General features: G+C 41.5%; 1 protein-coding gene across 2 annotated transcripts; it reads right to left on the bottom strand.

Moving 5' to 3' along the window:
• Nucleotides 1–222: 222 nt before the first annotated feature.
• Nucleotides 223–6,211, bottom strand: LOC138214943 (uncharacterized). Of its 2 annotated transcripts, none has more exons than XM_069176802.1 (2): nucleotides 6,183–6,211; nucleotides 223–4,730 (listed from the first exon to the last, which is right to left on the bottom strand). In XM_069176802.1, exons 1-2 carry the CDS (start codon nucleotides 6,206–6,208, stop codon nucleotides 2,960–2,962), a joined length of 1,797 nt encoding a protein of 598 aa, XP_069032903.1. In that variant the 5' UTR covers nucleotides 6,209–6,211; the 3' UTR covers nucleotides 223–2,959. The 2 variants fall into 2 exon arrangements, with proteins under 2 accessions (XP_069032903.1, XP_069032904.1); XM_069176803.1 differs by lacking the exon at nucleotides 6,183–6,211 and adding an exon at nucleotides 5,331–5,660.
• Nucleotides 6,212–21,273: the final 15,062 nt, after the last annotated feature.

Genomic DNA, 21,273 nt, shown 5'->3' with positions numbered 1-21,273 from the left:
TACAAACAAATTGCGGGGTGCCCCTCTGAAGTTGCACATGTCCGCAGCGGAGACATCTTAACCTGCTGTCACGGTGTCCGGGGGACTCGGAAGGTAATGTACTGTAAAGAGCTGAAAAGGGAATTCAGAGAGTTTTATCGGAATCCCAATCCCAATCCACCGAGGGGGGGGGGGGGGGGGGGGGGGGCGTTTTCCATCACCGGCTGGTGTTTCCAGACCACCTTCTGCGATGGCAGCGCACGTGTCGACGAGCCGGTGGGAGCTTCGGCGGCGGACCGCCGCGCAGACTCGGCTCAAATGCAACACTCTCAATTTCCCTCTCGCTCGTGTGGAGACGAACAACCAGTGCGCGCGTTCTCGTGCGTCTGCATTTAAAGGGAAGCGCGGTCGCGCGCGGCGGTCGGAGCCTTTGTCTTGATGATGATCTTCGGCGTGTTTCACGTGGCTCCCTGTCAGGAGAGGCAGCGATGGATTCGCTAAATTGCAGGGGGGGGGGGGGGGGGGGGGGTTACAGATGCCGCCGGAGGCTGCCGCGATGTGATGGTAGTATGCGGATTAACTATTTTTGATGAGCGCACAGACATAAGTCAGATTTCAGAGGAAAAAGTGAAAGGCTGAAATGGGGGTATTTAATTAAATCATAGATACTCGTACTTAATCGTAGACTGGTTTTCATCTAGTGAGCCTTTCAGCAGCTCCGGGGAACACTTTTTTTTTTTTTTTTTTTTTTTTCCCCCTGTGCAGGATATTGATACCATAACATTTGAAATGACAAAAGTATCATATCACACGCTATTCTTCATAAATCACATATCACTTTTTAAGGGTAAAGGTTTTTACACACTGGGGGCTTTTTTTTTCTTCTTTTTTCTCAACGCTGTTATTTTAAACGGCAGTATATTTTTACAAACTGTTGCCACGAGTGCTTTTGCACAGAATTATGCAACAAAAAAAAAAAGATTGTTTTTTCAAAAGGTGCTTGATTTTTCTGAGTTTTCACACTGCAAGTAAATACATCTATCAATCACACTGTGAAAGTGACGCAGACATCACAACTGCTAATGACAGTGTTGATTTATTTGTGTCTCTTGCCACATGGTGCTATGACAAAGGGCACAAACATTACAAAGTGAGGAGAGAATAGTACATGCAGTTTACTATTGGATGTAGAGTCGGTAGTAAACAGGTAACAGGCTTCTTATTTTATCGAGTGAGTGGCGGCAGGATAAGATCTCCAAAGATGGATGATGTTGAATCCATCATTTTTCTAAAGAATGCCCTGACACAAATCTATTCCAACCTTTTTTCTTTTTTTTTTTGTGAATTGTCGCAAATTTGTATCGCTGCTGGTATGAATAGTTTTGATGCAAAATATTGGTAGGCCAGTATTTAGCATTTTCTGTTGTTTATTAATCATGACCCCGGTGTGTAAAGGTGTTAAGGCTGGTAATGTCCTGCATATGAAAATTTGGAAATAGCCTTTATAGAATAGGAAAAATACAAAATAAGACGGAACTAATTGTAGCATTGGATTTACGAGGTTAAACCGCGTTGAATTATGTGCGTGTTTTGGAACTGCATTACAGACATCGTTACAAACTTAACAGAAGAACTCGGAGCTGATGACACACAAGACTTAACACTGATAATATGGGCCTGCAATAAATAAAGTAACATGGATGAAACCACGACAGAAGGGACCAAAAGGAATTTCATGCACCCTGCTTGTTATGACTACATCACTGAAAGGGCAACTTTAAAACCAACCAACGCACTGCCATCTGTCATAAACAGCAGACATCATGAGCATGGCCCTCTTCAGCCATAACTCTATCTATCTATCTATCCACCCATCTATCTATCTATCCATCTTGTTATCAGAGCCTCAAAAATCCCCTCGCAGAGCAGACACCAGCATGGAGTGTACGAACTGTGAGAAAGAGGCAGTCATAGATTTATTGAGTGATGCCGTGTCTCAGATTTAGTGCAGGTCTGCTGCTTTTAAGGCAAGAGACACCTCCAGAGCCGAGCTGGCTCATTCCTATTAAGATTAATAATGCTGGTATTTACAAGGCCCAGATCTCCCCTCAGAGCCCCGAGGCCACCCTGTGCCAAACCACTAGCACAAAACAGCAGAGAGGCTGACGGGAGAGCAGGGGAAACAGCATTGTACAAGTGTGTGGGAGAAAAGGGCGTGACAAAACACAGCGCGTCCTTCAGCACATTCCCACCGTAGTTTTTTTTAGTATGCTGTGGGTTTTGAATATTTTTTACGAGCTGAGATTTTTATTTTATTTTTTTGCATTAAATCTTTGGTGAAAACTTCCACTTAATTTCAGTTTATGTAACCGGTTATCTTTGAAGTGTATTTGCAGTCCGACTGGTAAATGCAGGGGGAGCTATCTTAGCACAAACACTGGAAATAGGGGAGTCTAGCTTTAAGAAGGTAATAAAAAACACACCTACAATCACCCCTCAAGCTCATCATTTACCATGTTATACTTGCATGTTAAATAGAAAACCAATATTGAAGCTTTTGCTGGTAACTTACTACATAAATACTCCACCAACAAAATGATTTAGTATTTTCTTGACACATATAAACTCAGAACAGTGTCATCTTCAATAAATACAGTGATTTTATTTACACCATGTGCATGTTTGAACAAAGATTAAACTCTGTTAGTCTTGTTAATATTTCAAGTTCGGATTATAAAGATGATACGTACTTGAAACTGTGACAAGAAAGTGACTGCATAAGCATACATTGTAAAACAAACGAAGGCATCTCATTCAGTCTCTCTGTATGTGTTCCTTTTTTTTTCACAGGCCTTAAGATTGGAGAGAGTAATGCGAGCACATCGCAATCACAGCTCAGAAAAAATTACATTTAATCTGACAAACTGTTTTGTTAAATAGTAAGGTTTTGGTTTTTTTTCTACCGAGTTTCAGACGGAAATTAAACGTTCTTCTCATCCTCACTATCCAGCGGCGCATACTCAAAATTGCTCGGCTCTAAAAAGTTGAGATTTGCTTGCACCGTGACCAGTTTCTGCACCCTTTCGGCTGAAAAAGCGCCGCGCTCCTCAGTATTGCTGAAGTGCGAGCAGAGGCGCTCGCAAGCGCTCGCTGTCGGTGGAATCTGAAGTATGGCGACCGCCACGGCAGACAGCGGCTCGGAGGAACACAGGCCCTTCCACCAGGTGGACGGGGACACGTGCTGGCACGAGCTCCATATCCCGGCCCCCTTCCAGAGGCCCTGCTTGGCTGAGAACCTGGCCAAGCTGCCGAGCACTTTACCCTCGTCGAGATTTAGATGGTGTGACAGGTTGGATATCACGTAGTAAGCACTGTTTATCTGTTCCCCCGAGAGCGTCTGCTGTCCAGCATGCTTCGGGTCCAGCATGTACGCTGCCGCGTGGATGGGCTTCACGCAAAACTCCTGGCATCTGTCTAGTGACGCCATCACGGCTTTCTGTTCGGCGCCCTGCAGCACCGACTCCGACAGAGCGGCTCCGAGGAGGTATCTTAATTGGCTGAACATGACGACGACGCCGGAGAGCACGGACTCTTCTCGTTTCATGTAATCAATGTAATTCCCAATCAAGTGGAGCAGGTTTCGACTGCTGCTCAACCCTTTCCAAAACGCAGCGTCCTGTAAAGTAGCCCCGACGGATGCTTCCACATCCAGCGCGGGTGAGACGGCCATCTCTTGCAGAGAGCTCTGACCCTCGAGGAGGCTGCTGAGCAGGTTCACCGCGCCGGTCCCGTCGGAGCTAGAAGGCAGGTCCAGTGTTGCCCCTTTAGAAGTGTGGTCCCTTATATTTGTCGTTTGCCAGCGCCTAAAAGCCTCCGCTAGTGTTTTTTGCCCTCGAACGTACCTCACCACCTGCTCGGCTCTCGCGCACAGCGTCTTCACAGACGGCAGTGTCATGATGTCATCGAAGAGACGCTGGACCCCGCACGCCGTGCAGCCGATCGCCGATATGTGCGGGAAAGCTTCCTCCACTTGAACCCGCGCTGCCGTCATCTCCGGAGCGTCGTCGGTGACGACAGCAAACACCTTCTGTGATCCGACTTCATTTATGATACCTTTCAGTTCCTCTGCAACAACCGTGCTCGTGTGCACCTGCTCCTTAGTCTTTGTGCGTTTGTAGAACAGCGGCACGGGTGTTGCCACAATATAAAGGACAGTTCCCGTTTCTTTTACGTTAGACCAGCCGCTGCAGATGACGGTGACGCAGTCTGCTTTCCCTATGGCTTCATGAACCTGGCTTTGTACTCTGTCATACTCACCGTCCAACAGATGAGAGGACAGAGCCTCTCTGGTGGGCGGACAGTAAGCCGGCCGGAGCACGCTGAAAAATCTTTTCCAGTAAATATTGTCTGTGAGATTGAGGGGTGAGGAAGTGGCGTACACGGCCCTCGCCAGGTACTCGTCAGCGTAGGCCTGGCTGTGTTGATCCACCGAATCAAAGAGGAACTGTCCCCCTGCAGAAGGTAAGAAAGAGAAGGAGGGAACGGGGATAGAGGCAGAGGAGCTCCCGTCTGCGCCCGTTGACTGCTGGGAAACCACAGAGTACTCCTTGCATTTGTCCAAATGCATTTGCATCTTGGTAGCGTTCTTTGTATAAATCTTCGAGCAGTAGTTGCACATGGAGGTTTCCCTCCCATCTCTGATGGCCGGTGTGAAATGCTTCCACACACCGGACTGCATGCGTGGCATCGTCCTGTGTGGGTACAATGAAGAAAAGAAAAACCATCAACCTGCACGTCATACTGGTGTACACACAGCTCTTTTCACAATAACTGCACACAAAACAACTCCTCCTTCATTATACAGTCATCTGTCCACTCCATTTACATTCGTGAGGGGAAGCTAAATAACAGAAACACCTGTGGATAATGCAATACAGTTTCCATTCCCTTTAAACAGTGTTTTAAAAGTATCTTGAAATTGTCAACACAAAAACATTTGTAAAAAAAAAAAATCCAATACATTTTAATTTAGTGTGGCCAACTGGATTTCTTTGTAATATTTTCCCATTCTGTTATTCACACACCACAACCCTTTTAGTTTTGTCTCGGGACCTTGTTGCAGATGTCAATCCCCATGTTGGAAACCACTGTCTTAAAACAACATACGAGTAGCTGCTTAATGAGTCAAATTTGTAAAATAAATAAATAAAATCAACTGCATTTTTAATCATGCAGAAAGTGTAATAAAAAAGTAATGAGGATGAATGTTGTTGTTGTTGTTGTTGTTGTCGTCTGCAGATTTAAACCCAACACAGTACACAAGCAAATAACAGCTGGCCGACCTCACTCACCTTAACGGGTGGACTTCAGTCTGTGGTAGAGATACTACATCCAATGTTCACATTAAATGTCGCCGGATGTTTCGTGTCGAAAATCTTTTATCATTTGGTTAGCCGTCCCGGCTAACAACGTTAGCAGAGCGGTCCACATGGGAGGGGAGGGAAAAAAAAAAAAAAAAAAAAAAAAAAAGTACACATCGTCCCGGTACACAACTTTTAACGGATAACGGCACATTGGAAATAACGCGTGTCACGGTCCAATTTGCCGAGTAAATTATGATTATTTGTCATAATTTGGCCAGAAGACCCGCGTCGTACCCCTTTTGTTTTGAGAGTGAAACCACTTCCGCGAAACCGAACGTTAAAGTACGGGAGCTCACGCGGGTCAAGAAACGTCGAGTCGACTTTTTTGGGGGAAATTGCAGGAAAGCGCAGCAAAGTCGATGAGGGTTGGTTTTGGGGGGGGGATGAAATGTTTGAACATATCCTTAAAATACAGGTTACTCAGCTGGAATTAAACCTTCCTCGGTGAACCCAGGTTGAAGCATGTGCCTGTGCTGTACTGGGTTCCCTTTAAACCCTGAAAAAAACCAACAAACAAACAACAAAAAAATGTCCCTTTCGATTGTCATTTTCAAATTCACACTCTGATCTGTCAAAAATACTTTCTTAATTAATTGATTAAATATTCGGTCCACTAAAAAGCGGCAAAGCGTGAAAAAAAAAAAAAAAAGAAGCAAATTGTCACATTTGAGATGCTTCAAACCATCAAGTATTTCAGAGGGCGAGAAATATGAGCAGTCAGACAAGTTGCCAAATCACACAAACCAGTTAATTTGGAGTTAAAACAGAAAAGCAACATACCTGAAATGTCTGTAACGATCTTGCATTGCGCACAAAATGTCTGGGCACGTACCTGTGTTTGGTACTTTTATATACGGTGCAACTAATACGCCTATTTATTCATTTTCTTCATCTTCTTCTACTTCTTCTACTTCTGGTTTATTGGCGAATCCCGCGTTTACTTTAAAAGACGCGTACCGCCACCTACTGTGTCGGAGTGCACAGATTCACGGCATTACGCCGGAGGACTGATTGATTTACGCACGACCTTATGCCTGCGACAGCCTGCCGGCAACTGCGGAGGTTGTTTACAATGACAGCAGAAATTATATCTGGCTGCAACAAAACGATTTGTTTTCACAATTTTCTTTTTTTTTTTTTTTTTTTTTTTTTTTTTTTTATAAACTTCTACAGCGCTCAAATTCGAGGAGGGACCACTGATTTGGGAAGGACATGGGTGGAGGGTGTGTCGTCCCCCGTCCCCCGTCCCCCACCCTATTTAAGACTTTGGCCGCCCACAAAGAGTCAACTACAATTTATATACTCTTACCTGTAACTGTAAGTATTACAATATGTCCCCCACGCTCATGCCTTCAGAGTTTCTGAATTATATTGCGTCAAGTGTCTGAAAATGAATGATAACATTAGATCGTTTCCAATGTTTGCCTAATTAAATTACAGTTTATCCAACTGAAGATAGCTGATAGCACACCCTGTCGTTTACGTTGTTGGATTGGCATTTCATTACTAATATAAAATGTCATATTCTGTAATGTTAGATAGGATTACTTAAAGTAGTGATTTGTTTTCACATCAATATTTAAGTTTATCATTTCAAATTAATCTATTTTTTTTTTTGGTGTAGCTGCGGTTTTTTGAGTCTTTTGCCTTTTTGTTATTAGTTTAAGCTCCCCCTGTTTTATCTGATTGTGTAATTGAACAATATTAAAATTCAACGTGTGCTGAAGTAATTGTATTAGTTTAAAATGTGTGACTACTTTATTGAACTCATTAGATTTCATTCACACCATCCAACGTGAGCGAGAGGAGAGGAGATAGCTAGCACTTTAATGGTGAATAAAAAAAAAACAAAATAAGTTGAAACTTGTAAGGATTACAGTAGGAGATGATAATGCTGCCTGTATTCTCTGTGGTTGTCATGTAGGATTAATACTGAGCCGATAATAAGGGTGATGGTGACGTTTGCTTTTCTGTGCTGTTGTATTAAGGGAGCAGAGGAAGGTCAGACTGACAACAAGCAGCAGGAGGTTAGGAGGACTGTGAGCAAACACGACCTCACAGCAAAGAGGTAAGGAAGAACTAAGTTCACTGAAGCATGTACCTGTGCTGTACTGGGTTCCCCATGAAGAAAAAAAAAAAAATCCCTCGACATTGTCGTTTTATAATGAACACTCTGATCTGTCAAATACTTTCTTAATTAATTGATTAAATATCCGGTCCACTGAAAGGCAGCAAAGCATGAAAAAGAAGCAAGTTGTAACATTTGAGATGCTTCAATCATCAAATATTTCACCTCTGTGTTTGATGAATGATTTATAAATGAAAGAAGTCGACTGAAGGATTTCCTCTGTCCTTCGACCTGTAGTTAATCACTCTATAGATCATCTAAATAGGAGCCTCTAAAAATGCCTTTTTGTTGATCTGCTGATCTTAGTCACTCATTAATCCTTTCAGCGCTAAATTTCACCATTTCTCATTATTATTGCTTCTAAATACATTTTATTCCTGAAACGAAACCTAAATGGTAAAGAAATCTGAACTGTAAATATAACTATGTACTGAGTTGTACTTAACAAACTTGTGTTTGTCCTGGATGAAGGCAATGAAGCCAGATGCCTATCTAGAAGCTTTCAAACATCTATTTTAAATTCTTGCCACTATAGGCATATTAACCAAACTGATGTTTTGCTGCTGGTGTGGGCCTGTACTGGTCTGGGTGTTAATGGCCCACACCAATTTGCTCTAAAACTAAATGACAGTGATTATCTCGAGCTCAGGGTCACATTTTGATACAAAATGTCTGTCATTACAGACATTTTTGGAGTTCATACAGTGTCCAGGTTTTTGTGGAGCGGTGAGTGCAGCCAAAGCAAACTAACTCTATCTAATTTGGAGGGCAATCCATGCTGGTAATGTCAGGTTGTATCACAGCACTCTTAAGAGAGGAATATACATGCTGACACACTACAGAGAGACAGAAAGAGAAACAGGACCTCACTCACGCTGAGCTCTATTATTTTCTTGTCTCTCATCGTTGGATTAAGTCGCCCAGCCCTTTTGAGAGCTTCAGAATTTAAACCAGAGAATTAGGAGTCCAGACCACAGGGACACCAGTGGAGAGGAAGCAGGATGATGTCATGACATGGCAGGGATGCAGGGTGATTTTGGTTTTCTGGTTAGTTGGCAGATTTGACTGTTCTCAAGCCTTTTCTGGTGTCATGGGAAATGCCCTTTTTTCAAAGGTTATACTTTGTTCATATTTAAATGACTTGATACAAATTTCCAGTGGGAACAAGAGCGGCACAAACGAAATGTCTTGGAGTAACAGAATTTGATTTAAAGTTGGGGGGGGGCATTTTAAAGTATGGTGAATGTTTCTTTTTCCCTGTTTCGTTCCAGATTTAGTTGTCCCCCGAGCAAGAACTTAATCTCTAATCGCATTAAATGTGGAACTGTAACAAGATGGCATAGCAAAAGCTGGTTCAAGCTGCCATCTTGATTTAACTGTCACTCTCAAACACAAGTATTTTTTTTGTGTGTCAGAATACAGTAACACAATCTTCCTAAACTGCGACGATGACACATAAGGCCCATCCATCTGTAGGTTGTCGTGGAAAACTTGGCCCCGAGATTAAAGTTATCGTTTAGGATCCAAATGCTTTCATATCTACTCTGTGAAATGGCCCCTCTTTCTAATGCTCTGTCAGAGTCAGGCTTAATCCGTCAGCGCTAGCTTTGGACTCAAACGTATTGTGACATAAAAGCCTTTCAATTACCCTGTAAAATGCACTTCTTTAGGCACGAAACGGTGCCACACACTCTTGATTTAGGAAAGCATTTGGCCAGTCAATAGAGATGCATTAAATGGTATCATTTTACCCCACTTTAATGGCCAATCTTGGCTTCTTGGAGCTTAAAGCTAAAATAACGTCATGGGACTCTGTTAGCAATTACTTGATTTATATCAGCATTTGGCTACTTTTAAACTGACTGAAAATAGCTTTAGTGAGATCTTTGAGAGCAGTTTATGGGAAAACATCTCTCACTATGTGTAGGCTGTATGCTCAGCCTTCAGACAAAGGCACTTGTTGTCGTGACAGTTTTGTTTTTAACACCAGTTTCATTTGTTCTCTGTTTGTGGTTGACATTATGTAAGTGTTTCCACACTGTCATTAAGTTTGTCTTCAAACAGTAGGAGTTTTAAATAGATGTTAGTTACATCTGAGTTTTGTTTTGTTGCTGTTAATAGTGGTGGAAAGCAACTAAGTACATTAACTAATATATTTCAGTGAACACTACATTTACGGTATTGGAAAGCTTCAGTTACTTTAAAGATGAAGATTTGACACAATCGATAATATAGTAAGGTTATGAAAGACAACAGATTGTTTAGATTAAACCAGTGGTGTCCAAGCTGTTTGTCTTCTGATGTCTTACAAAAAGCAGTGTGAAGTCGGGGTCACATTTCAGATGCCTATGAGTTGTTAAGAGCTCCTCCAAATAGGGATTTTTCCCTCTAAACCTCTCTCTTGGTCTCATTTCAATAACTGTTCAAATGATCCAAAATCTCACCAAAAATCCAAGCCTGGAGAAAAACTGAAAACAGATTTGTGGATTTGAACTTAGTTTTTTCTTCTTGCTGTAATCATCTGACACCTCCTCAGATTTTTGTGCAGTCCCTGTCAGTAAAACTGGACATAAAGTTGTTCACACTAACTCCACCTTCAGCAGCTACAACAGTAACATGCTGCTTTTATACTAATGCTGCAGTATTAATGATTTAATGATGTCATATCCATATATCAGTCAGAGGAACCAAACCAGTACTTTAATTTTAACACTTTAATACATTTTAATACTTTCACCGCAATTTTCAATTCATTCTTATGTATTCTCACTTAAGTACTATTTTTTTTTATGCCGCACTTTTACTTCAGTATCAGTAAACTGGCTGTTTGTTTTTCTTAACTTATAATTTTTGTTTGGATATACAGAGAGCTCTGTTGTTGTTCTCAGTTTGTGTGTTTGTTATCTCAGAAATGCAAATTAATGTCAGATACTAATTTGATATTCTCCACCATGAGAACACTTTATGAGAGAGTATTCTTGATTCCTATATTTAAAAAAAAACCAATTCAGGTATAATTTGATGAGCTACATTCATGACTGACTTCAGATTTAATCTTGCAAACACCGCTGCATTCCAGTTCAATTAAAAAGGCAAACATTGCTGTCATCATTCTCCAGCAGCTGTGCAAAGGCAAGACAGATGCATCCCTCAACCTCTCCAGAAAGCAGTTGGGATCCATCCATGTCAATTATAATCCAGCACAACAGTTGACTAAGTGTTATTCATTATATTAAGGTAAGCATGAGCCCATAGTTTAATACAGGATTAAACTAATTAGTGATCATCAGCCCATTCTTGAATAAATGTCACAGCTGTGCTCCTCTGGGCTTAAAACAATTTAGCTGTACCCTTGCATGCAGTACCTTTACCACTCAGCAGAGGCCACTGTGGCCAAGCGCCTTTCCAACCTCTGACATCAATCCTTACCTCTCTCAGGCTCCCTGGTGACTTCAGTTTAATACCCACTGGCAAACATACTGGCAGCTCAAAATGACTTAAACACCTTATAATTCACTGCACTCTGCGGTAGAAGGCAATTTGGTGACGCTCATAATGTTTGTTTTTTTGTTGAGAGTAGTAGTTCAAGGTCGTCGCCATGACATAGGCTGAAGATTGCAGTTCTGTTAAGAAACTACGCCGTAAAATGTCCTTTGTGATGTCTTTGACTTGAGTACATCATCATGAGTTTTAAGTCATTTCCGCTGGTTCTTCAGTAGAGATCTGTTCATCTGTGACTGAAGCACCACCAGCAACTGATGAGTGACTACGGAAAAAATCACAATTACACAGGCGGCTACGCAAGAGACTCGTGTCAAATTTAGTGTTTAGCAGTATTTGTCCTTCTTAACAGAGTCGCTGCTTTCAGCACTGGCATTTAAAGGCAGGGCAAATTGCTTTTATATGAGTTGTAAATTACTGGGGATGTTCTGAACTCATGACAAAACATGCAAAACAAAGGCGGAAAAAAGAAAATATCTCTTTAAAATAAACAAACGGGTCACAAGGAGACACTCGTGACGCAGTGACTTTTTCATGGAATACTTACTTACTAATAAAGGTCTCAACTGGACAGTTTGGTTCCTAGTAAAGAAGTTTGGCCTCCATTCATGCTAGTTGGATCTGAGTAGGGTCTCAGTCTGTCAAAAGGTCTCAGATCTGTGTATCAGCATACAAATGGAAGCTTTTGACCTTCAGTATAAAGTGCAGCAGAAATTATATTTAATGCTGCTTTTTCCCACCAATAATTCCTGTTAAATAATAGGTTCACAACCGTTTAAGTCTATCTCAAGTCAACTGCCCATATGTACATACAAATAATAACTGTACATATTCCATCTGTTCATAATGGCCATTAAGAATCTCATTTCTTTGCTGCTAGTGTTGGTTTTCTCTCTCTTTGGGTCAGTTTGGGTTGACCACATTTTCATCTTTTTTTTTCTTCATTTATTTATGCCCAGCAGGTTCTGATAGGATTTCTCTTGTGGGTTGTGGGAGCCCTTCTGTAATGTATTGCTAAGTTGTATCTGTTTGTATTAGTTTTGTGTATAAAACTGTTATTATATAGCTTTGCAAAGTCTCCTGTATGGTGGTTATGGCTGGAACACAATAGCACCAGTGTTCTTTGATAAAGCTCAGCTTCTTGTGTAACTTCTGTTGCTGCTAGTTGAGTTTTGCAGTGCAGAGGCAGAAGGCAGAAGGCAGTGTTTGCTTCCGCTTCCCAAAATAATCTCTCTCACTGTCTTGTCGCAGCTTTCACTTCTCTGTGTGAAGACACTCCAGTGAAGGAAAACAATACTGACCGCATTCCTATAAACAGTCATTTGCGCAGGTAGCGTAGGTCTACGTTCACGGAGCAGCTGTTGACAAAAGATGGATGTATTGACCAACAGAGGCTGAGCGGCAAGCGTGTGTTGTCTCTCCTATGAACACAGCTAATGTCCCGTGGTGTGTGAGGGGAGGCAGAGCCGGGGTGAAAGGGATAGGTAAAGCTTAATGGATCAGAAATAGTGGCGGGGAAATCAATCTCCTTCCCAGACTCTCTGCTCCGATTGTTTCCAATCCGAGTTGTTGTTGTCTCTGTGAAAAAGACGAGCTCGGGTGCCTCACTGAGCCAACGCTTCATTCAACAACTATGGTGCAAAATATCACGGCCATTTGTCTTTGAAATTATTTTGTATCCAAATGGAATTTGATGCCGGCTTGCTTCATCATGTTTTGGGGTTTTTTTCGTGAGTCGGGGAGAAAAGACAACAGACTCGGGTTAACAACCTGCAGATCTGCTGAAATGGAGCAACATTAATGATTAAAGCGAGTTCACAGGCAAAACGTCTCTGTAGATAAACACCAAAGCCATTGTTCGCTGCTGCTGGCAGAGAGGCAAAACATTTGTCAGGTCCAGGACTGTAAAAGAAAAGTTTGCAAGACTTCTCCTAACCGCATTGTCTTCGTTGGTTATGGGTTTTGCAGCAGCAGCCACCTGCTCTGTTACACAGTGGAGCCAGGCAGGAGACGTTTTGTCTAAAATGGAGAATAACATTTCAACACCAAAGGGGCACGAACAGGATAATTTCAGTGCAAGCCAAATTACATTGCACACAGTTTTGTCACAGTGAAGCTTTCATACTGCCAGTATGCAAGAGTGACTTAACACACAAGATTATTTCATCCTTGGATGGTTTCCACCTTCCTGAGGTGATGATAATAATAGTAGTGTTATAGAATTGTAAACAAGGAGCATTACATTTGGAGAACATTTGTTCAAAGCTCTGTGATGATGGTGATGAAATTGGTGTGAAATCACAGAAAAACAAAATCCCTTCAACAGCAAATGTTCCACAGACGGATGTAATCGTTCTGTCAATGTTTTTTTTGTCAGACATCCATGTCAGGATCATTTCGGGGTGGTTCCAGTATTCATTCTGCTCCTTGTCCTGGTGAAATATAGCTCTCTTTGCTAGATGCCATGACCCAAGCCCGCCCTATTAGCATGAAGCACAAGGACGGCCGTGGAGCCGGAAAGTTATGCGTCGTCTCCAAGACCAGCAGACATAAGCACACACTGATCACACCAGGCTGCCTTCACCAAAAGCATCATAACCACATCTACAACCTGATTGACAAAACAGAGGCCTAATTAAGAACGGCAAAGCTTCACAGTCACAGATTTTCTCTGGCTGAGAGAATAAAGAAAGAAAAAAAAAAAAAACAGCAGAGGAAAATCAATGACCGCAACAGACACATTCTTGAAGTGTCAGGGGTTAAAAGGAGCCCTTTGGGTTGAGTGCACATGCTTCCAATTAGTTTTTAAATAGGCAAGAGGAAACAGTTGATTTAGGAATATTACTGAAGAATGACTTTAATTAGCTGAGAGAATAAGGGGCCCTGAACGTGGGTACCACTGTCAGCACCAAACAACAGCAGGCGGCATTAATCAGAGGCACCAGCAGGGGCTTACTGGGGCTAAACTCGTTGGAAATAAGACAATGAGCGTTGATATTTGTTTACCATCGCTATCCCGATGCATCGTATCTGTTGACAGCAGGTTGTAAAAAATCATGATAAGGGTAAAACAGAAGAGGCAGGATTGTATGAACGGAACAAAGATTCAGCCTTGCTTGTTGCTTTTTTTTTTTTTTTTTTTTTTTTTTTTTTTTTTTTTTTAAACTCCTCAGCGGAAACCTGGCTGTTGTCGCTTCCCACTGGCACAGCTGGATTGTGGCTGTTGTGACTTTCAAACCATCAATAGCCTCATTTGAAAGGCAAATACAAATAGAATGTTGAATTGAATGTCAGTATATTGCTTCATGCAAAGCCTCATTTTATTTGATTGCAAAGGCTGTGACTCACTCGCTCTGAATATTTTCATAATGCATCGTTGTTATCGTGATCATGTTGTGTAAATTAGGCTCAGCTCTTAGATTTTTTTTTCAACCGAAATTGCTGCGGTTATTACAGTCAAACAGTTTGTTTTTCTATTTGACATGTTCCACCAAAGTATTTGCAAGTCTCTTGAGATGAAGTAATGCAAGGTAGGGTAAGGTAAATATATGTTGCGGCTTGAAAATGATGTTTTCTACCATTATAGAATTCCTTTAATTGCGAGGTAATTAATGCGCATGTATGGGGCTTCGCTGTCTTTCTCGCGAGCTAAGTATCGTTTACGCAAGTAGTATTTGTAAGCGCAGTTTTTCGGTGCTTTTCTGGGGCTTTTCTATTTCACTCTTCTGCTTCACAAGGTTCCAGAAGGAAATGTACTTTTTCTCCCATGTCATAGACTGAACTACTGATCAGTGTGCAAAATAGTTCAAGGTAGCTGCACGTCAGCGAGAAAGAAAAGGAAAATGCTGCTTAATTGATGAATCGGTAATCCAATCTTATATTATAGCAGTGCCAAGTTTTTCTGCACTCCCTTTTGATACTTAAAGTATACTTTGCTAATAATACGAAAATTGTATTTCCAATGTTGGACTTTACTTACTAATTAAGTGTTTTTTTTATTGCAGTTTTGCTACTTTTCTTTAAGTAAAGGATCTTCTTCCACCATGTTCATTTAATCACTTAAAAATCTACATTTCAGAAGGAATATTGCACTTCTCCTTCTGTTACATGTGTCAGCTGTAGTTGGTACCACTTAAAGTGCAACGTTAAGAATATTTTACAAACTAAGCACTGAATTGATTAATGAAGAAAGCGATCAGCAGGTTAATCCATATTGAAAATGATACAATTTCATGGGAATACATGCTTTTTTCAAGCTTTTACCTGTAATGGAATATTTTGACTCCTTTATATCAGTATTTCTGCTTCTCTAAAGGATCCGAGGAGTTGCTCCACCGCGCTTGTGTTCCGTTTTGCGAAGATCTCCCTCCCTCCCTAATCAAATCTGTCAGGCGCATATAAAGCACTTCTCTGATTTCAGTCTCATCCTCCTGCAGGTGTAATTCCCATCATCACTTTATCAATTCAGATTCATTATGTATCGCTGCGGCAGCTCCCTTGGGAAGTGCTTTGCTTCCAAACAAGCCACCCAAAACTAACTTTCCAAAGCATTTATATTCAGGAGCCGACTTATTCAGGTAGAGAAATACATAAGATGATTCTGGGTAATTATGTAGCAATTACCCACTGATTCAGTGGGCCAGTGGAAGAAGCAGCGCATTAAAACCATTATGGGGCTTTGACAGCTTCTCTTAATTGATTGATGCACAGTAACTAGCTGGTGATTACCATGCTGTGTGCTCATATGAATCATCTCGTGTTTCGAATATAAAAAAAAAAAAAAAAAAAAAAAAAAAAAAAAGCGTTTTGCCACACATCACGCTCCAGAGAGCAGAAACACGTGGATTAAATATTCACATGTATGGGACGGTGTTAATGAATCCACAGATGCTAGAATATTACCATTAATAGTGTGTGTCTGTGTATGTGTGTGTGTGCGCGTGTATGCACGTATGCACGTTTGTACATGTGTTTGTGTGTGTGTATTCCTGCAGGGTTGTCTATGTGAATATGCTGATCCATTATATATAATAACCGCAGAGCTTCCTGTCAGAACATTCTGTCCCCTCGCTTGACTTCACTCTGACTATTTTATAAAAACCTATAATTTTCCTTGCATTCCTTAAATAGATTTTGTCTCAGAGGACTAGGTTCACACAAGATCGGGGAACAAGTGAGCGGAGAGTGAATAATAACAGAGGCTGACCAAACATTGTTAAAATTGATAATTACATACATAAAACAGGGTTGATGAGAAGAAACTGATATGGTTTTAGAAGGTTCCCTCTAAATTTCCTGATCCTTATTACGCAATTTCAATTATAAGGGATTAAATTATGATTCAATAAAATCGTTTTACTCAAAATCTGTTAAATGGTCATGAGCCTGTTTAAAACCTGAGGAGACAATATTGTTGTGAGGTGTTTTATCTCAATAATCAGGAGGCCGTATATAAAGCTTACTAATGAAAACATAATGTCTTGATTAGTTTGTACAAAAAAAAAAAAAAAAAAAAGGTGAAATGGCGAAATGGCAACAAGTGGTGGTTTTTACATGGAGTAATGTGCCGGTCTCTTTATTGGACGGGAGCAGTGACCTCTTGGACTCTTGTTGTGGTTGTAAGGTTGCCAGGCAACCACCACAGCCTTTGGTGTTTGGTCAGTTAAGTGAGTTTCAGAGATGCTGGATATCCAGATTTGGTTTCCGCCGTCTTTATATGATACTATACTAACAATCCCCTGGCTCCAGAATCATATTTACCACACACACTGGAGAACAGTATCAACCTTCTCAGCTCGTTCTCGGTATGAGAGCGAAAAAGCATTTAACTATTCGTATAATAGATACTGTAGTGTAAAAATGATTACAGTAAAGCTGTACAGTGGTCACACTAATGTATTAGATTTAAACAAACACATAAATATCCTGTTGCAATAGTAGATATTTCCTAAAATGAGCAATGCGAGAATATGTATAATCCAAACCTCAAAGCCCATCAGGATGCAGTGAGGTACAGTGGCACAGCCATATCCCCTCCACTCATGTGCACTTTGTCCTACATATTTGTATATTTCTCAGAAGAAGCGGCTCCTCTGACCTCAACTGCTTCCAGATGTGGAATGCTAGAGATAATCTGTCCTTTTGGATCTCAATGAGAGAAGGGTGTCTCGCAGAAGCTGAAGGTCCAGAACCGGGTCCCAGATGAAAGCATCACAAGCATCGACACCAAGGCCCCCCAAGTCAGGAGAAACTAGCAGCTAACTTTGAATTTTTCTAAATACTTTATGGGTACTCTGAGCCTCAGTGGCAGTATGCTGTTGTATACTTAATCAAGAAATATGGGCAGTGTAAAATTCAGTAAAAGACAAGCAAAAGTAGAGCATAAAGGAATTGTGGTAGCTTCAGAAGTGGTTCATGATACGTATAGAACTGTACTATTTCTTTATCTGTCCACATGTTCTGTAGAAAAACATTTCTATGATGCAAAATATATAAAACATGCGAATAGTCTTACAGTATTCTCTCCAGCTGTATTCCTAAGTGGCCTTGTTTCCATATTGTCGTCGCACAAAGTCATACGCACACTTAATAACAGCAAACGCAGCAAACGTGTCATTTGTTAACAAGACAAATGACTTCCTCGTGTTTATGTTTTTTTTTCTTTTAATGATCGCTAACATTCACACATTTCACAAACACTGTCGAGATGGTAAGTACATATTTATTGGTGTTTTTTTCTGTCGTATTCTTTGAGTACAATTTATTCATCGCAGTTCACCCAACGGTTTGTGTTCCGCGTTGCTTTTGACGTGGTGTTTTGCGCTGATGGTTAACAGATGCTTAGAGAGGGAAAGAACAGACAGGGAACACAGGAAGCTCTGAAAACTGGATGTCATTTCAAAATGTCAGAACGCTGCATCATCAACAAGACACATTCCAAATTTGTCCCTCCAAGCGACGTGTTTGTCAGTTCTGGAAAAGCAAGCGCACGTAAAGCCGAGCAACGCGTAGAAAGCTTTTCTAATTGTTTAATAAATGCGATTGACGTTGGATTTGTTGTCATTTTTTACAGGGGGGGTGGGGGATATTCCGTATAGCATTTGATTACCGCTGATCTTCAGTGCTCGTAGCTGGCGGGGGTCCCGTTGCTGATATTAGCAACCAATCCTGGACGCCTTGGCATTACAATCACCCAAAATGTATATGGCAAAAGAACAGAGCACACACTGGGCATTTAGTTAACTCATCATCTAGTCAGAATAAAGTTTTCCAGACGGAAAAAGAAGCATCGTAGTTTAATGGGAAAAGCAATTTAGCAGCAAACTAAACAAGAACTTAATAAGAGAAAAACCTCCTTCACAAACATAAGCCAGTAGAGAATTCGTGTCATGACTGCACATCTGGATATGTTGCTGGCTGCTAAAACAAAAGTTTGGCTTCATCTGAGAAATTATTCATGTTCCAGTTTCCCTGGAACCCGAGCTGTCATGAAAATGTTTGGCAGCGGCTCCCGTTTATTTACAAATTTCACAGCAGGGCTCACTTCCATGGAGGGAAAATACCAGCAGACTTGGCTCACAGTTTCGATTTTCTTTGCTGTGATTATAGTCTGGAAACCCTGTTCGCCACTCCGAAGGGCGGGCCAACTCTTGACCGGTGGGGTGGCAAAGTGCGGTAACGTTGCTGTCAAGCGTTTTTATTCTAGTCGTAGTTGCAGTGGTTGTCGGTGTCGATCGGTTAAAGGCTGCTCTAATAGTTTCAAAATGAACCCGTCTTTAGGGTCTGGCAATACCAGTTACCTAGAATGGCCTGAGCAGCAATCATCCTAAGGGAGCCGCCGTAAAACAGCCAGGCAGGGCAGACAATACATCCACAGCCACAGCCCACCTTTCACCTTTTACATGCGAGTCATCGCGGGGCGTAGAGGAATATTACTGAAGGGATTTCTTTGCGGAACTGGAGGCGACATGTTAATAACGCACCGGATTGCGGAACAAAAAGCATAGCAAGCTCACATTTCTCAAAACAGTCTGCTTCTGCTTCAGGAAAAATGGAAACATTTTTAGTCAGAAAAGAGGAAGCGAAAAATACTCTGTTGGACGTTGAATTCCAGACATTGTGGATCATTGTTGTCTCATGCAGAAAGCATAACAAGATCTGGGGCCCCATTTCTCGATCACCTCTAAAAACGGAGTCAAATCCCAAGTAGCGGTAGGAAACTATCCAGAACCAAGGCCGCAAATTATTTCAAATATTGATCGGATCCATGTACTTGTCCTGGTTATGACGCCTGTTGAACATTCTGTCAAGTGTGGTACATATGCAGTTTTCACTGATGACAGTGGCAGATGTTCCACTCTAGATTCTTAGTCATTTTTTAAAACTATGGGTCCTCGATTTTTAAATAAACAAAAGCTTTTCATTTCTAGCTGGCGACTGTCACTGTCAGATTTGATCAGCCAGTTAAGCTGTCATCACTTCCATCAGTCGCTGCACGGCACAAGCATAAAGTGAGCATCCGTAACGGTTGATGATTCATTCATGATTATATCTTTTTAAAATGAACAAGCATTGCTCTTGAGCTGTTTAGTCGTGAGGATCATAAGGACCCATACTTACACTGCGTATGTATTTTCAAACAATTTCCTTTCACTTTAAAAAAAAACAAAAAAAACAGGGATTTTAGGATGATGAATTACTGATATGATTGGTTGAAATGTGGTGGCTGTGAATAATTTTTTTTTTTTTTTTTTTTAACTTTACCTGAAACCCCACAAACTAAAGTAGTTAGCTATGAGAATGTTTTTGGAAGTGACATGACATTTATGGTTGCTAAGCTCTGATTGGACAGATGACGGGTTTAGTTGTCTTTGGTTTTTTATGCAACAGCCGCAGACGGAGATGTCATGTTTTCGAATGCCAGGCTTGTGAACGCGATATCTCAAGAAACACCTTGAGAGAATTTCTTCTAATTTGGCAGAAACGTTCAATTGCAAAGATAAAGGTCAAGGTCACTGTGACCTAACGTCCATCCCATTCCATTGAACATCCTATCTCAAGAATCCCTCAAGGGACTTTCTTCAAAATTGTCTCAAACGCTGACATAGACTGGAGGACGACCCGATTAGATTTGGGTCAAAGGTCAGCGACTTTTTCTTCCCTTTGGTAAGGAACGACCTGAGGGAATTTATTAAAATGTTGCCACAAAATGTTCACTTACACTTATAGATTAGTTGATTTTATTATGGGGTCAGAGGTCAAGGCCACTATGATCTCAAGTCCGTCTCATTCTTTCGAAAGTGATATCTCAAGAACACCTGTCGGGGATTTCTTCAAATGTTGCACAAAAGTTCACCTGGACTCAAGGAGGCGCTAATTACAAATTGGCGACATGGACGTGAACTGCAGCTTCCCTGGTTGGTGAAGGCATACGACTGCAAGGCACAAATTGTAGTTTCTAAATTCTCTGTTCTCTTAAACATTCCACACCCTCTTCATGTGCCTCACGTTTCCCTGCTGCTCAGTATTTTCAAGCTCGAGCTGTTTTTTTTGTGTGGTTTTTTTTAGCTTTTCATCTCCATCTTTCCTCCTGCGCTCTATTCCACCTCTCGAAAGAACCCTCGTCCTCGGTCATCCTTTAACAGTATTCTTATTACATTTTTCGTTTCTTCTCGCTCTTGACTGGTTTCTGCTCGCTCATCGAGCTTTTCGAGCCTCCCATATCGCGTCCGATCACTGGCTCTCCTCTCTCCTCCCTTCGCCTCCTTCTCCTCCTCCTCTCACGGAGATGCGAGGAGCGCCGCCCTGGGTCCTGGCCTTGGAACAAGCGTTTGCCTTGTGAAGCTCTTGTTTACTTGGCGAGGTGTTTTCTCACATAGCAGCGTTTCACAGTCTTGCCTGGAAGGTCACACCCCCGTGCGCACGCCTGTGTGTGCGCGTGTGTTTGGGAGTACTCGGCCGTACTCTCAAGTTTGTGTAGTTTGGTTGCATATTTTAACTGCGTGGACATAAGCGTGCATCTGTGTGTATTTCGCTGTTTCTTTGCTGTGTTCAGCGCGTGTCTAAGAATATGTTTACAGTACTGAGTTGTGTGTGTTTGGAGCGAGAGTTGCCCCTTGGGCAGCGCGTACCTAAAGCTTTGCTCACCGGAGAGCTAATGAACCAAGGCATGCCTGCCTTCCTGTTTTCTTAATCAACAAACTTTTAAAGGAATTCAGCCGGTCTTTACAAGGCTTTATTGGA

Source organism: Embiotoca jacksoni, unplaced genomic scaffold (assembly GCF_022577435.1).
Source record: "Embiotoca jacksoni isolate LCO1_2020_lvr unplaced genomic scaffold, fEmbJac1.0.p SCAF_7, whole genome shotgun sequence".
Classification (NCBI taxonomy): Eukaryota; Metazoa; Chordata; class Actinopteri; family Embiotocidae; genus Embiotoca; species Embiotoca jacksoni.
This window is presented reverse-complemented; position numbering and strand designations above follow the sequence as displayed.